General features: G+C 38.8%; 1 protein-coding gene across 2 annotated transcripts in view; it reads left to right on the top strand.

Annotated features, from left to right (window-relative positions):
* LOC144661318 (uncharacterized) overlaps window positions 1–13,569 on the top strand; it is a 67,269-nt gene that overhangs the window by 36,723 nt on the left and 16,977 nt on the right. For both annotated transcript variants that reach the window (XM_078522042.1, XM_078522043.1), the window contains 17 exons: window positions 262–306; window positions 1,500–1,553; window positions 1,856–1,909; window positions 3,047–3,100; window positions 3,734–3,787; window positions 3,885–3,938; window positions 4,597–4,650; window positions 5,427–5,480; window positions 6,172–6,225; window positions 6,929–6,982; window positions 7,934–7,987; window positions 8,990–9,043; window positions 10,155–10,208; window positions 10,302–10,355; window positions 11,282–11,335; window positions 11,893–11,946; window positions 13,247–13,300. In XM_078522042.1, the coding sequence (XP_078378168.1) occupies window positions 262–306; window positions 1,500–1,553; window positions 1,856–1,909; window positions 3,047–3,100; window positions 3,734–3,787; window positions 3,885–3,938; window positions 4,597–4,650; window positions 5,427–5,480; window positions 6,172–6,225; window positions 6,929–6,982; window positions 7,934–7,987; window positions 8,990–9,043; window positions 10,155–10,208; window positions 10,302–10,355; window positions 11,282–11,335; window positions 11,893–11,946; window positions 13,247–13,300 (909 nt within the window). The remainder of the gene's footprint in view (window positions 1–261; window positions 307–1,499; window positions 1,554–1,855; window positions 1,910–3,046; window positions 3,101–3,733; window positions 3,788–3,884; window positions 3,939–4,596; window positions 4,651–5,426; window positions 5,481–6,171; window positions 6,226–6,928; window positions 6,983–7,933; window positions 7,988–8,989; window positions 9,044–10,154; window positions 10,209–10,301; window positions 10,356–11,281; window positions 11,336–11,892; window positions 11,947–13,246; window positions 13,301–13,569) is intronic.

The following is a 13,569-nucleotide window of genomic DNA, read 5'->3' as shown; positions in this document are numbered from 1 at the left end:
TCTCTAGTTGTTCTTTTATAATGTGGAGGTATGATGTTATTAGACATTTTGCTTTGAGAAAAAGTATAAAAATTTAGGTAAACAGCTGTTAAAACACTAAACATTGTCAATCATTGAGATTATCATCAGAATGTCACTCTGACCCTCATGATCTCAATGGTCGAAAACGTTAAGTGTATATTGTCCCAACAGCTTTTTACCAAAATATGTATACGTAATGTTATTGTTTTATTTGTAAAATATCTTTTTTTTTTCTTGCAGGGTGCGCGTGGACCAGTTGGAGAGGCTGGACCTGTAGGAGCACCGGTACAGTAATTAAAATAAATCAAGCTGAGTGCTGACAGATTTGGCGTTCCTTTTCCCTTTTAATCCATCCAAGATCTACCTTAAATTGAATTTGGTCGTTGGAGGGTAATGTAAAGCTTACTTTAGAAAAGAAAAGTGGTGCAGGCGGAGTGAGCTCTTAAATGAATTGATTAGAAAAATGAAGCCATTGTATGGTAGACAACGGTATCTTCACTTGATAACTTTAACAAAATTTGACAGTGTTTCCACACTGTTTCCATGAAGAGGACTGAAGAACAAGACCCTCCAAGCAGTCAAAATGTGTTCGCGTATGTGTGACGTTTTGATGGGCCTTTTCATGCGTTTTCACGTGACATATCACTAAGTTTTGCTTCATGTTTGGCCCATTTCATTGTTATTTATAAGTGGAACATGACTAAGTAAGACAAACTTGTTGATTAAAACACAATAGTGTAGAAAGAATCATCAGTAGTATACATGCGCGAAGCTATGTATCATACAATTGAAGTTCCCCTAAGCCTTTTTTGCATAAAGAATACATGCATACCAGTTGTATGTAGTATATGGATGTTCGGGATCAAATTGTCAATGTTCACATGATCAATTCTGACAAATCCGTCTTGCTACTCATTTGTATTCTTACTACTGAGAAAGATTCATTTGCAAGACGATCCAGTACATCGCTAGTTAAAGGAACCTAGCCTTACCCCACATACTACTAATATGAATGTCTTGTCAGAAAAAAAAGTTGAAAGAGTGATTTTAAACGAATTCGCTGTCGTCCTCTTGTTACATAAGGTTTTGTATATAAGTAGCACGCAATGGATAGGTGCACCAATCTAACTTGTCAATTGAACTGTTTCAACAGCAAAAAAAGGTTATCCATATGCTGGGCTGGGTTGTTCGAAAGCCGATTAACACTAACCCAGGATTAAGAGTTGATCGAGGGTTCAATTTCTCTGGTAAAAAAGTATTTTAATGCTTATGTTTTGTGGAGTTCGAGACTAGTCCACGTCAAAACTGGAAGACAGGAAATACAAACATAAAAACCTCACTGAACGTTGAAACACCTAAATCAAAATTCACGCTAATCCTGGATTAGCTTAATCGTGCTTTGAACAGCTCGACCCTGAAGGTTACAGGTTAACTCAGACACTTGTGTGCTACATTGTAGATTGTTTTTATTGTTTTAGGGCCCTGTAGGAATTGCAGGCGATGATGGCCCGTCAGGAGATGATGGAATACCAGTATGTAGCAGTATTTGTTTTCTATGATTGAACTTTTACATCATACTAATGAGTTAAAGCTTCTACAATCATTGCATTTGATCTAATACACCTGATAATTGATCTAATACACTGCGCATTCGATTTTATCTACTCGTATTTTGAGAATTTTAGCGATTAGTTTAGCGTTTTTACCTTACTATAGTTAAATACCTTTTATCTACTAGTCATTCTATACACGACCCCTCGAGCTACCTAGCTTTAACTCAAATCGTGTTTATAAGTAAAGATTTTGATTGATTGATTGATTTAATACACTGTAGGGAGACAAAGGGCCAGAAGGCAAACGAGGATCAACTGGAATAACAGGACAAACGGTATGATGTTCATTAGCTTGTTACAGACTGTGGAGGATAAGTAAAGGGTGCGGGACAAGGAAAAAATAGGTGGTAGAGCGAATTTTGTATCCAAATTCGTTAAGGACGGTGCCTACTAATAACGAAGTAATTTTGCGTGGCCGAAGACTGTGCAAGACTGTAGATGTTACCAAGGGCTATTAAAATCCAAAAAGAAAATTGGGGGTAGCCACGCAAATTTTCGAGATAATTAGGTTTGAGAACTGGAAAAAAGTGCTGACGTGGCATTTTAAAGCAAAACGTAAAATAAAATAAAATTCTTTGCAAATTCCATTTGAAATTGGTTTTTCATGAACAAAATCAACATTAAATATAACAATCTTTAAAATAACTAACAAATATTGTCTTCGAAACTGCGTGTTCTACGATTTTATTAACGAAATAATTGTGTTTGAGCAATTTTTGACTCTAACAGCTCTCTCGTGCACGGCCAGAAAATCGGCCTATTTTTTTTTTTTTTCACTTAATGACAAACTAAACATGTGCTCTATAGACTTACCACTTCCATTTTATAAAATAAAAAGTAGGGGTCACCGCGCGTTTTTAAAAGTTATACGAGTTCTTTTCAAGCTCTATCGAATCGTTTTGGGGGTCTGTTACATTTTTCCTTTCCCCTCCCTAGCGAGTTAAATATTTGCATCTCTCGCGCGCGCGCCATATGTAGTTAGCAGTTTGCGTGTTACGTTTAAGCGCTTAGCGATTTGTTTTTAACTATTAATGTGGGCCATTTTTAGAGGTCAATGGTAACTAAAATGTTGCTTTTCCGCCGTACCTGGCTTAGTATATGCCCATAAACTGGATTTCGTCGCACAAGAAATCTTTCTTGATTTTTAGTCGCGCGCTTGGTCGCGTAGTTGAACTCGTCATTTTGCGCGAGCAAATTAATCAAAAGCGCGCGCGACCAGTGTGTTCGATGCATTGCGTGATGCGCAGAACAAGTGCGCAGTAACAATAGGAGGCACCATCCTTAATTTCATTAACTAGCTTCTGATTAAACCACTGATCAGTCAGTTTTTGTACATGTCACGCATGTCCAACATTGATAATTAGAAATATCATAAACGATGTTCATGTGTATTTTTTCTTATGTTGTGATAGGGCATCCCAGGACTCCCGGGCAGACCTGGTAGAACTGGCAATAAAGGAGGGCTGGTAAGATGTGTAATTCATTATGAAGGCGATGATATATTACCATCAACTATTCATACTCGCTCTTTACCTTTGAATTTAACCTCAATTTGTTCTTTAATCTCTTGTGTTTGTGGTGACAGGAGAAATGGACAGTGCATTTGACACTGTGAGGGATACCTCCAGTATTTTAAGCTGCAAAACGTTAAGCCCTTGCCAAAAGTAGTCGCAAGTTGAACTTGCGCACAGACTTGCGTTGGGTGGCCAAACGGACTCACAACTTAACTCGAAACTGCACGGAAGTTGTCAAAAAAGCCATTTCAATGCTACTGCGCGCGCTGCAATTTAGTACTTGAAGTAAACAGCTAATCTCGTACTCAGATGTTTACTCACCTCGTTGAGATAATTTGGGTACGAGATTAGTAAACAGCAAGACTTGCGTTGGGTGGCCAAACGGTGAAAAGCTTGCGCCTACTTGCGTGTAAATTTGATCCCGACCAAAGTGAAATGTAAAGTCATCGCAAGTCAACGCAAGTGCACTTGCGTCTCCGTTTGGCCAGGCCTTTAAGCTAAATACAATTATATTGATACGTATACCGGTAATCCTTGTTTTTCGGTTCTTTATTTGTTTTACTTCTGCTTAATTTGCTCGAATAGGGAAGTCGTGGACCAGTTGGACTTCCTGGACGAGATGGAAAAGATGGCGACCCGGTAGGACAGCATTATCACTTTAGAGTTTTATCTCGAGTCACTTGTTTAATCTGTGAAGAAATGTTCGTCAGCTAATACGTTGTGTTTCTGTCACAAGGGCTCTGATGGAGTACCTGGTAGTGTCGGACCACCTGGCTTGCCTGGACCAAAGGTGCACCTTAAAAAGCTCTGCCACAATATTTAAAGTAGTTTTAACTATTCAGTATTTTCTTTAACCACAGTGTTCGTAACATGTCATGGAAGACCTGGAAAGTCGTTGAATTTTAGAATTTCATTTTCAGGCCTGAAGAGTCGTGGAAATTAAGTCTGGGTCATGGAAACTCGTGGAAAATGGTATCGATTTTACAAAATAAATTAGGCAGGCTATTTTTGTGAAGAAAAGGGTAAAAACGTACCCGAAATCAAGATAATTTGTAAAAATTTTCAAGAAGAATTGTCAAATTTAGGTCGTTGAAAACTTTGAAAAGTCACGGAAAAGGTCATGGAAAGTCATGGAATTTCAAATGCTCAAAAGAGTAAAAACCCTGTAACCAGTGGCCGATCTAGGAGAGGGATCCGGCGAGGTCAGGCTGACCCTTATTTTTGTTTAAATTTTCTTCCCCGCTATTTTTTTTAGGGTGTACACACACAAAAAGGGCCCCCTCTCTAGCTCAAGGTCTGGATCCGCCACTGTTAACTGATTTTTTTGTAGTGTAGGCTAATTACCACTACACTTAAACTTAATGTATTTTGTAAAGCATAGATAAAAGCAGTCAAACAATGCCGTCTGTCTCCTTTATATAAATAATAAATAATTAATTAACTTCTAGGGACAAGATGGGGATCCTGGAATTCCTGGAAGACGAGGAAAACGTGGTGAACAGGTGAGAAGAACTGCAGTCGGGTGTACGTTAATACAGTTAGGGTCGCAAGTCAGTATAAAACTACCTTGTAAGTCAAACTCCTGTCTCTGAGTGTTGGTTGAGACTGTGGTTTAATCTGTGGCAAGAATATTGCTATTAAATTACAATCCATCAAATATTTTTCGCGATCGATTGGTCTAAACACGTCACATGATGCAGCTAAAACACTTGGGATACTTTATGAGTGTCAGCCAATATTATTTAGTTGTTAGCCTATCTTGTAAGTAGAGAAAGAAAAGTGTTTGTACACTATTAAGTAATTGCACTTGAAGAATATAATGTGGAAATACGAAACGTTTTGTTCCTTGTGTTTCTCATGGGCAAGGGAAATTTGGTCTGTTAAAAAGTTTAATAGGCACACTGCACGTTTGTATTTTTATTTTATTTTTTGGAAGCAGGTAAAAGTGGATTTTGAGAATCAAAGTAATGAAAAAATATTGTAACCATTTGAAGCATTTTGGCATTCCCTTGAAGCGATATTTATACTACCAATCACAGGATCATTTGATTACATGTTTTCCATTCAATCAGAACAATGTAGAAACCTGCAAAACGACGACAAATAGAAATCTTAAGCCTCCTCTTTATGGGTTTTATTTTACTTTACAATGATTTACTTTGACCAAGGGCGAACGCTAAACACATCAGTATAAATGTAACTCCATAAGAAACATCAATTCCTTGTTTGCAATAACCAAAGTTTGATTCATTTAGTTTTGCCAACTTTCGTTTTGCAGGGAGCTCGTGGTGCCATTGGCTCTCCAGGTACCCCTGGACAAATGGGAGCGTCGGTACGTACGTTTAGTGAATTTAAACATGTGACAGGAGTGTTACACCAATGGACTGCGCATTGAGGCTAGTGGTTCAAGCTAAAGCCTCTGGCCATTGTTTTCATGTTATGTTACTTAGGCAGACATGTCGCTGCCGCATTCAGCACCTTTCTTCGAATTCCCAAGTGGTTATAGTGGGTGCAGGCAAATTGTTGAGCCAACTTGACAAAATGTTGGAGGTCGGTAAGCTGTGATGACGCGCGCAGCATTTCATTGAAAAAAGAAAAGCAATGGTAATGCTTCAAAGCTCTTCATGTTCATCCTAATGGACATAGACTACCCATGGAAGTAGACCTAATGTTATTCACGATATGGTTATAAATTTGTGTTTCTGAATGTTCTTCTAAGGGTTATAAGTGCACCATGGATGAAGCTGCATCTACACATTGTCCTTGCTGTTCTTTTAGCCAGGCAGTAACTCATGATTCAACCAATAGCAATCGCCGTATCTTGTGAAATCTTTTAATATCCAAGACGCGGAAAGAGATACTAAATTTTTTTTGGAGCAATGCTTATAAGATCGTGTGCGGGTGTGGTATTTAAAAACTTCGTTCAGCATATTCAAGCCCTAACCTTAAGCAAGCAGGAATGACAATTAATATCTCAACGTTGAAATGTTTTATTACGCTTATTTTTTCTTCTGTTATTTTAGGGACCTACTGGACCGCGTGGACTTGCAGGCCTAAAAGGAAATCCTGGTGAGAAGGTATGTCATGACAAATTAATCAAATTGGATCAAAATAGTACCTACAATACATGTGAAAGGTCCTGACTGCATGAGACGCAAAGCACAATTCAAAGGTCTGCTTATTGAAAAGAAGAACGTTGGATAACAAATATCGTATTACCGTATTTATTCGATTAAACGCCGCCCTCGAATAAACGCCGCATTTTATAGCAGAAATATAATAATAAACGCCGCCCTCGAATAAACTCCGCATCATGATGTGGCGTTTATTCGTATTATAGACTCAAAAAGTAAATGCAGTAACTATCAAGTTTGGGCAAGCCTAAAATAATTCTTTTCCTTGATGGTAACAATGTTTTAAGATATTGAAAATGACTTTTGAGACAAGTACTACAACATGTTCCTGCAAAGTTTAGATGTTCAGTTATCATGCTGTTGTTTGCAAGAAATAAATCGAATTTTAAATAAACGCCGCCCTCGAATAAACGCTGCACTGGAATCGCGAAAAATTTAATAAACGCCGCGGCGTTTTTTCGAATAAATACGGTAGACGTTAGTTTTTTCACTAGCCCTGCGGGCTTGGCAAAATAATGCTATGGCGGCAGTGTGTGCAAGCGCGACTTTGCCGTAAACACAGTACCTCTTTGCATGCTGCGTATATAAACAGTAAAAGATCATGAAGCATCTATGCATTTTTAAATTTGAGAGTATTCTTTTGCAGGGACGTAAAGGAGAGGCTGGATCACTTGGCAGTAAAGGAGATGTAGGAGGCTTGGTATGAATGACATTTTATTTTAGTCCAATAATGCTTGTGACTTCTTTTAGCACAACATTCTTATCGTTTCTCTTAGCCGTCGAAGCCTTGGCACGAGAAAGAAAGGGCTGTGGGGACAAAGGATTTTTGAATTCTTTCGAATTTTTTGGATTGGCTGTTTTAAAAAAAAATTATTTTGAACGGAAGTAAAAAACGCAACGACTCTTTCATACATTCTTTTGAAACATAATGACTGCATACCTGAAGACAGGAAATCCAATAATCTAGGACTGGAAATTCTCCAGAGGGCTATTAGGACGAGAATGTTAGTGCAATTGCTTAGATGTAAAAGAATTATTAGATGGCTAACAACCGATTGATCTTAGAAGTTGTAGGTGGCAAAATGTCTGAATTGTCTTAATCTCAATATGTTACGTTGATTCTTTAACGTAAAACTCTCCGAAGTTATCCAGTATTTTAGCAACGTTTCTGGTGCTTGCAAAAGGGAGAAGGGATTCCCTCGTGTTGGTAGCATTGCCAAACGCTATGGTTAAAAAAAACCATCAAGAGTTTTAAACGTGGTCAAAGATTGTATAAAGCCTTAAAGTGAGAGAAACTCAGTTTGATTTAGGATAAAGTTATTAAATGTGCCAAGACATGGATGGGAAGTCGCCGCAGGTTGCTAAACACAACATGTACACACAAGAAAATGCAACACAAACTTATTGGTGGGTCACGTCTCCTCATGTGTGCTGATACTTTTCAGCTCGTGCAACCCGAATTTTGCAGAACATTTGTAGTGATGCGATGCCCATTCGTGTAAAAAGCACATCATCTTGTCGCTGGTACATGTTTCTATGACATGGCCCTGCAAGATGACCCCTCGTGTGTCAGCATCTTAAAGATACTGACAGAACGTAGAACGTTTTTTGAACGAAAAATGCACATTCGTGTTTTGTTTGCATTTGTAAGGGTGATCAAGGCTTGGCAGGGTCAAAAGGCGATGCTGGACCTGAAGGTCATCCGGTAAGTGTAAAGTAAAACTGTTTTAATCATTCTTTGTCGTTATGTTTGAACCTATCTTGTGCAATTGCATTGCTGGCTCTGTGACCTGCTAAAACACAGAAAGTAACAATTAAGTTGTCACAAATAAATCATGAAAGTTTACCGCGTAGAAATGGTACATTGCAAGAAAAATGATAAAGAAGGTCAATCACCTTGAAGAGGTTCAGCCGGTAGAATCCCGATATTTGAACCGTCGGTTTTTAAAAACTCCCGATTTCTCGAATCAGTTTTCGTTTCCCTTGAATAGTACTTCTCTGGAATTTTACCCCCGATTTCTCGAGCAATTTTCGTTTCCCTTGGATAGTACTTCTCTGTAATTTTACTCCCGACTTCTCGAGCAATTTTCGTTTCCCTTGGATAGTACTTCTCTGTAATTTTACTCCCGACTTCTCGAGCAATTTTCGTTTCCCTTGGAAACTACTTCCCTGTAATTTTACCCCGGATTTCTCGAATCAGTTTTCGTTTCCCTTGAATAGTACTTCTCTGTAATTTTATCCCCGATTTCTCGAGCCATTTTCGTTTCCCTTGAATAGTCTTCTCTGTAATTTTACCCCGACTTCTCGAGCAATTTTCGTTTCCCTTGGAAACTACTTCCCTGTAATTTTACTCCCACTTCTCGAGCAATCTTTCCCTTGGAAACTACTTCCCTGTAATTTTACCCCGGATTTCTCAATCAGTTTTCTTTCCTAATAGTGTTTGTAATTTTACCCCGATTTCTCGGCCAATTTCTTTCCCTTGAATAGTACTTCTCTGTAATTTTACCCCCGATTTCTCGAGCCAATTTTCGTTTCCCTTGAATAGTACTTCTCTGTAATTTTATCCCCGATTTCTCGAGCAATTTTCGTTTCCTCTGGAGGTTCGAGAAATCAGGATTCTACTGTTCTATGAAGATCAATTTACTATGAACCTTTTAAGTTTATTCCTTCAAAGTAGTTGGTTCACTTTAACTGATTCCTTTTACAGGGACATAGAGGACCCGTTGGAACATCTGGCCAGGCAGGAGCTCAGGGACCCCCTGTGAGTAGCTAAGTGTAGCTATGCTATTTGTAGTCGTAAATCCACAACTCTGACAACTCAACTTTATTCTACATGTATTCCAACCATCGAGATCGCTTACGAGTTACGCTTGTTCTCTTTCGTTTAACGATTCGCTGAAAAAATCAAATATTATCGAACAATAAGTAAGCCTGTAAAATCTTACATCGTGTAAACTGAACATTTTCGGAAAACTTTCATTATGTTGGAGATTTCCTGGTAAAGTCCATAACTACAAAACTACAAACATGGCGACTGTTTCTCCTCGTGCTCAAAGGGCACGGTCGCTAAGCTTATTGGGTCCACAGGCTACCCAACACGAACGAATCACAATTACACAACAAATTGTCAAACTTAGGTTACAACACTATTTAAGGACGTGTAGGCTCTCTTTCCCAGGAAAGGACAAATGGAGTTTGTGTTATGCATGAAACATTGCGCCAGTTACGGCAGCTACGACATTTAACAGTTACCACTTTGGTTGATCTTATGAAACTTCTAAAAATGGATGGGTTACCAGTATTTAAAAGACGATATTTAACACGCAAAAGATAAAGCTGTTTTAATAAACCTTGCCGTCATTACAAGATAGTTCCTGCTCAGGTAAGACAATGCAGATGTAATGTATTGGAAAACGGTAATTCTGACCATGTTGTTCAGCGTGACAAGTTTATAAAGATCAAGAGACAAGGCGTTTCTGTCACGTGTAACGTATAACCCAGGATTACTTAAGACAATAGAATGTGGAACTCTGTCACTTAGACACTCACTCATTGCTTCCATGTTACTAATTTAATAAGCTGTTTGTCGATACAAGTCAACTAGTCAACTGACTGACGGACTAACTGGCAAACAGACTGATTAGCTGACTGTCTGAATAAGTCTCTGTTAGTTGGTTGCCTGTATGACGTTGTGATTTTCAAGTGCATTTCGAACATTACACTGAAGAAGAGCTCTGCCCGAAACGTCTGTTAATGTTAATATTGATCAGGCGTGACATATTACAGAACACACACCCCCCCCCCCTCTCCCCCACCGAAAAATACCTCTGCTACACCAGACAACTGATGGAGCGTTTTATTTTAATTCCTAGGGTCCGGCGGGATCGGTAGGGTTGCCAGGACAACCAGGCATTCCTGGTGTAAAGGTATTGTGTTTGACAATTTAATGTGCATTTGCAAACAGGAAAGTTAAAGGCATTTTTGTTAAGGTATAATTTGGTGATATATTAATATTTCAGGGTGCTCGTGGAGCTCCTGGAAAAAGTGGCTTGCCTGGACTCCCCGGTATTCCGGTAAGAACAGTAAAAGTAACTTGAACTCGTTAATCCGAGATTATGTTTAAGCCACCGATTAATTTTCGCGCGCGCGCTTATTGGACAAAACACAACACGTGGTACAAAATAGGACCAAACATTTTTTAATGCTACGCAGCAAAAACTCTTTTTATGTGACAAAATAGGACGACAGGTATCAGATAATATACCCCGTCCGATTTGATAACCGTCAACAAACAACAAACAACAAAACTTTATTTTAGCAATCAAATTGTTTACAATATTTTTCACCTCCCGCAATTAGCCTAGCTATTCGAGGCGGGAGGTGAAGAAGAAAATGAAAAAGAGAAAAGAAATAAATAAATAAATAAATTTAAAACCATCGCCCAATGTTAGACAAGTACAAAACCAGTACAAAACAAACGAACAAAGTCACCTTTTCAGGTCTAACTTTTTAATCAAATCATCGTGTTAAAAAAAGGAAAATCAATCAACTTGAATTTATTTCAACCGCAGTTACGCCGGGTTTATCACTGTAGGTTTTTCCTATTTACCGGCGAAAGTGCGCGTCGAAAGGTTATAAAAAAGATAAACCCCTTTCTGGCTTGATGGTATATCTGAGGACAATGCCCTCGGCTGAATGATTTCACAGTTGCCTGTTCAACTGTTCATATTTTGGACAATCTTTCAACCTCGGACATTATCCTCCAATGAACCAGCCGCCTAAAGGGGTTGATTTGCTAAATATTTTGAAAATATCCTCATACTTTTGTCTGGTTGTAGCCTAAAAACCATTTTTAGGTCTTAAAAAAGCAATTTCAGGAATTGCATACTTTCACACTTTGAAGGTCTTTTTACGCCTTAACGCCCAGTGTATTGTTGGCACCATTAAGATTTTATAAGAACTAGGTCGGATGAATTGTTTTTATTCGTTTTGTTTTAAGGGCGTTTCAGGAAGAGATGGTCTAGCTGGAATCCCTGGTGGAGACGGACGTGTGGTAAGTCTTAAGCCTGATTAAGTTCTTGTTTCTCCTCACAGTATCAATACATTTTCAAGTAGACAGGTGGTGAGAATTACGGTTTAGTTTATTTCATTAACTAGGGAATATTGTCTTGATGTGGTTTCACTAGGCCAGAGTTACTGACTGTTGTAGAGCAGTGTTCGCTTGAGTGTCGAAAGTACAGTAAAATGTTATGTTCTGAATGAGTGCTTCATTTTTTACATAAACACTTATGTGGCCAGTATGCAAATTTTATACAAGGAATAGGCCGAATACAACTAAAAGTTCTATTAGCAAGAAGTTCTATTAGGTTCTTACTCGCGGGTTTTTACTGTAATTCGCGCTTGCCTTGGTTTTGCATTACTACGGTTAGCGATTGGTTTAAAAAACTTGCGAATTTCTAGCTAACTTTTTCCCGCGCTTCAAGCCGGCGACATGTAGTTGCTTCGAGTCGATTAGTTCGCCGTATTGTCCGTGTCGTTTTTGAGTGGCCAGAATGATTACTTTAGTTTTAGTATTACGACAATTTATCTTTCTGTGTGTTTGTTCATCAGGGAAATCCCGGACAAACTGGACCCGCCGGTCCCAAAGGTGATCAAGGACGCCTGGTAAGTTCGTAGCAAACAAATATCTAAATTACGCTAGCGCTTTTTTTTTTCAATCGCTGTCTTGGTTAGTTACCGTAAAAGCCCGCAGATATGCCGCACCTTGTTTCCAAAAATTTTCGCTCGGAAGCGGGGGTGCGGCTTATCTGCGGAAACATTCGGAAAAGGTGCCGTTAATTTTCGTTAACTGATGCTAATTTATGGAAAATTATGTAAATTAAAAAAACATAAAACTACAAGAGAGTACCGGTCATTGCTTTTGCAAGTTTGACAGCTCCTATACTGTTTGCAGTGTCGACAATGGTCTATAACTTTAACAGTAATATTGATACTTTTACGAGCGAGAAAATACCACGAGTATTCACGAGTAAGATGGCCAATTGTTTCTTTCTCATTTTGCACTTTGATGAAAAATTTGTCGAACTGATTACGAAACTCTCTTTATGCAACAAGTTTATCTCCAATAGATGGCTCCCAAATCTCTTTAATTTGTCAATATGATAGCCCAGATGATAGCCACGAAACCCGAACGCCTCCATCGCCATCTTGTTTTGCTTTACGTTCTCGCCCTAGTCCCATATTTCGCGTCCGATCAAATGCCTGGTTACTAAGCTACGAACGTTCTGCAAACGCAAAAACATAGTTTTTTTTAAACATAGTTTATTGACCATGTGTAATGTTTACAAACCCCTTTCCACTATAGCTGTAAGTACTACTACTAAAATATCTGAACAGTGCTCTCTTCAAGTCCAGTATACCGTAAAATTCCGGTTATGAGCCCTAGGCTCTTACAACTTGGCAAGGGTTTTTTAGCGGCTTATAAACAGAGGGGCTTATATCCGGGGGGGGGGGGGGGAGCAGAATAAAAAGAAATGTTTTCAATTCGAAACGAGCCACGGTAGTTGATCGAAATCGTTTTTACGTTAAAAAGGCATAATAAAACAACATTAAGCGCTGTTTAGTACTGTCATCCAGCAGAAGGTGGCTTATATCAGGGGGGGGGGGGGGGGGGGGCTTATAATCGGATGTATTTTTTTGGTTTCAGGTGGGCTTATAAGCAAGGGGAGCTTATAACCGGAATTTTACGGTAGACTGTGGAACATAGAAATAATAGGGTTAAACAAAACAGTCTTTAGGATCGCTTTGTTACATTTTGTCAATTGTCATATCATGGGTCAGGATTAGATCGACCGATCCTGGCACTGGAAATTCAATGATTCCTTAATGATTTTTTCTTGAAACTAGTTTTCTGTGTGATTTTCATTACAAATTGTCCGTATTTACATGTCTTCTTTGTGTTCAGGGTTCTCCAGGAACTCCCGGCAGAACTGGACCTGAAGGTGCGATCGGTGAACCGGTAAGAAGCAACAGATTACGTTTAAGAAAATATCGTGGGATTGCAGTTGAATGTCTTTTCCATCGTATGTACGTACTGACATACACAGTTTTAGCAAAAACACTCTACACCTTTCGTTCAAATATTTTGCTGCAATGGTGGACAAAACTAGTTGAGCTGACAAACGCGAGGTGCGCGCAAATAATTCTCTTTCATAAATGTCAAAAGTAAAATCATTCAATTTTGTCATTTCTCCCTTCTTCCCCCTCCCCCATTCAGGTTTTTTTTTC

The sequence above is a fragment of the Oculina patagonica genome, chromosome 7, assembly GCF_052425735.1.
Source record: "Oculina patagonica isolate OP01 chromosome 7, crgOcupat, whole genome shotgun sequence".
NCBI classification, from domain to species: Eukaryota; Metazoa; Cnidaria; class Anthozoa; order Scleractinia; family Oculinidae; genus Oculina; species Oculina patagonica.
Note: the sequence above shows the minus strand (reverse complement) of the source record. Positions and strands in the feature narration are given on the sequence as shown.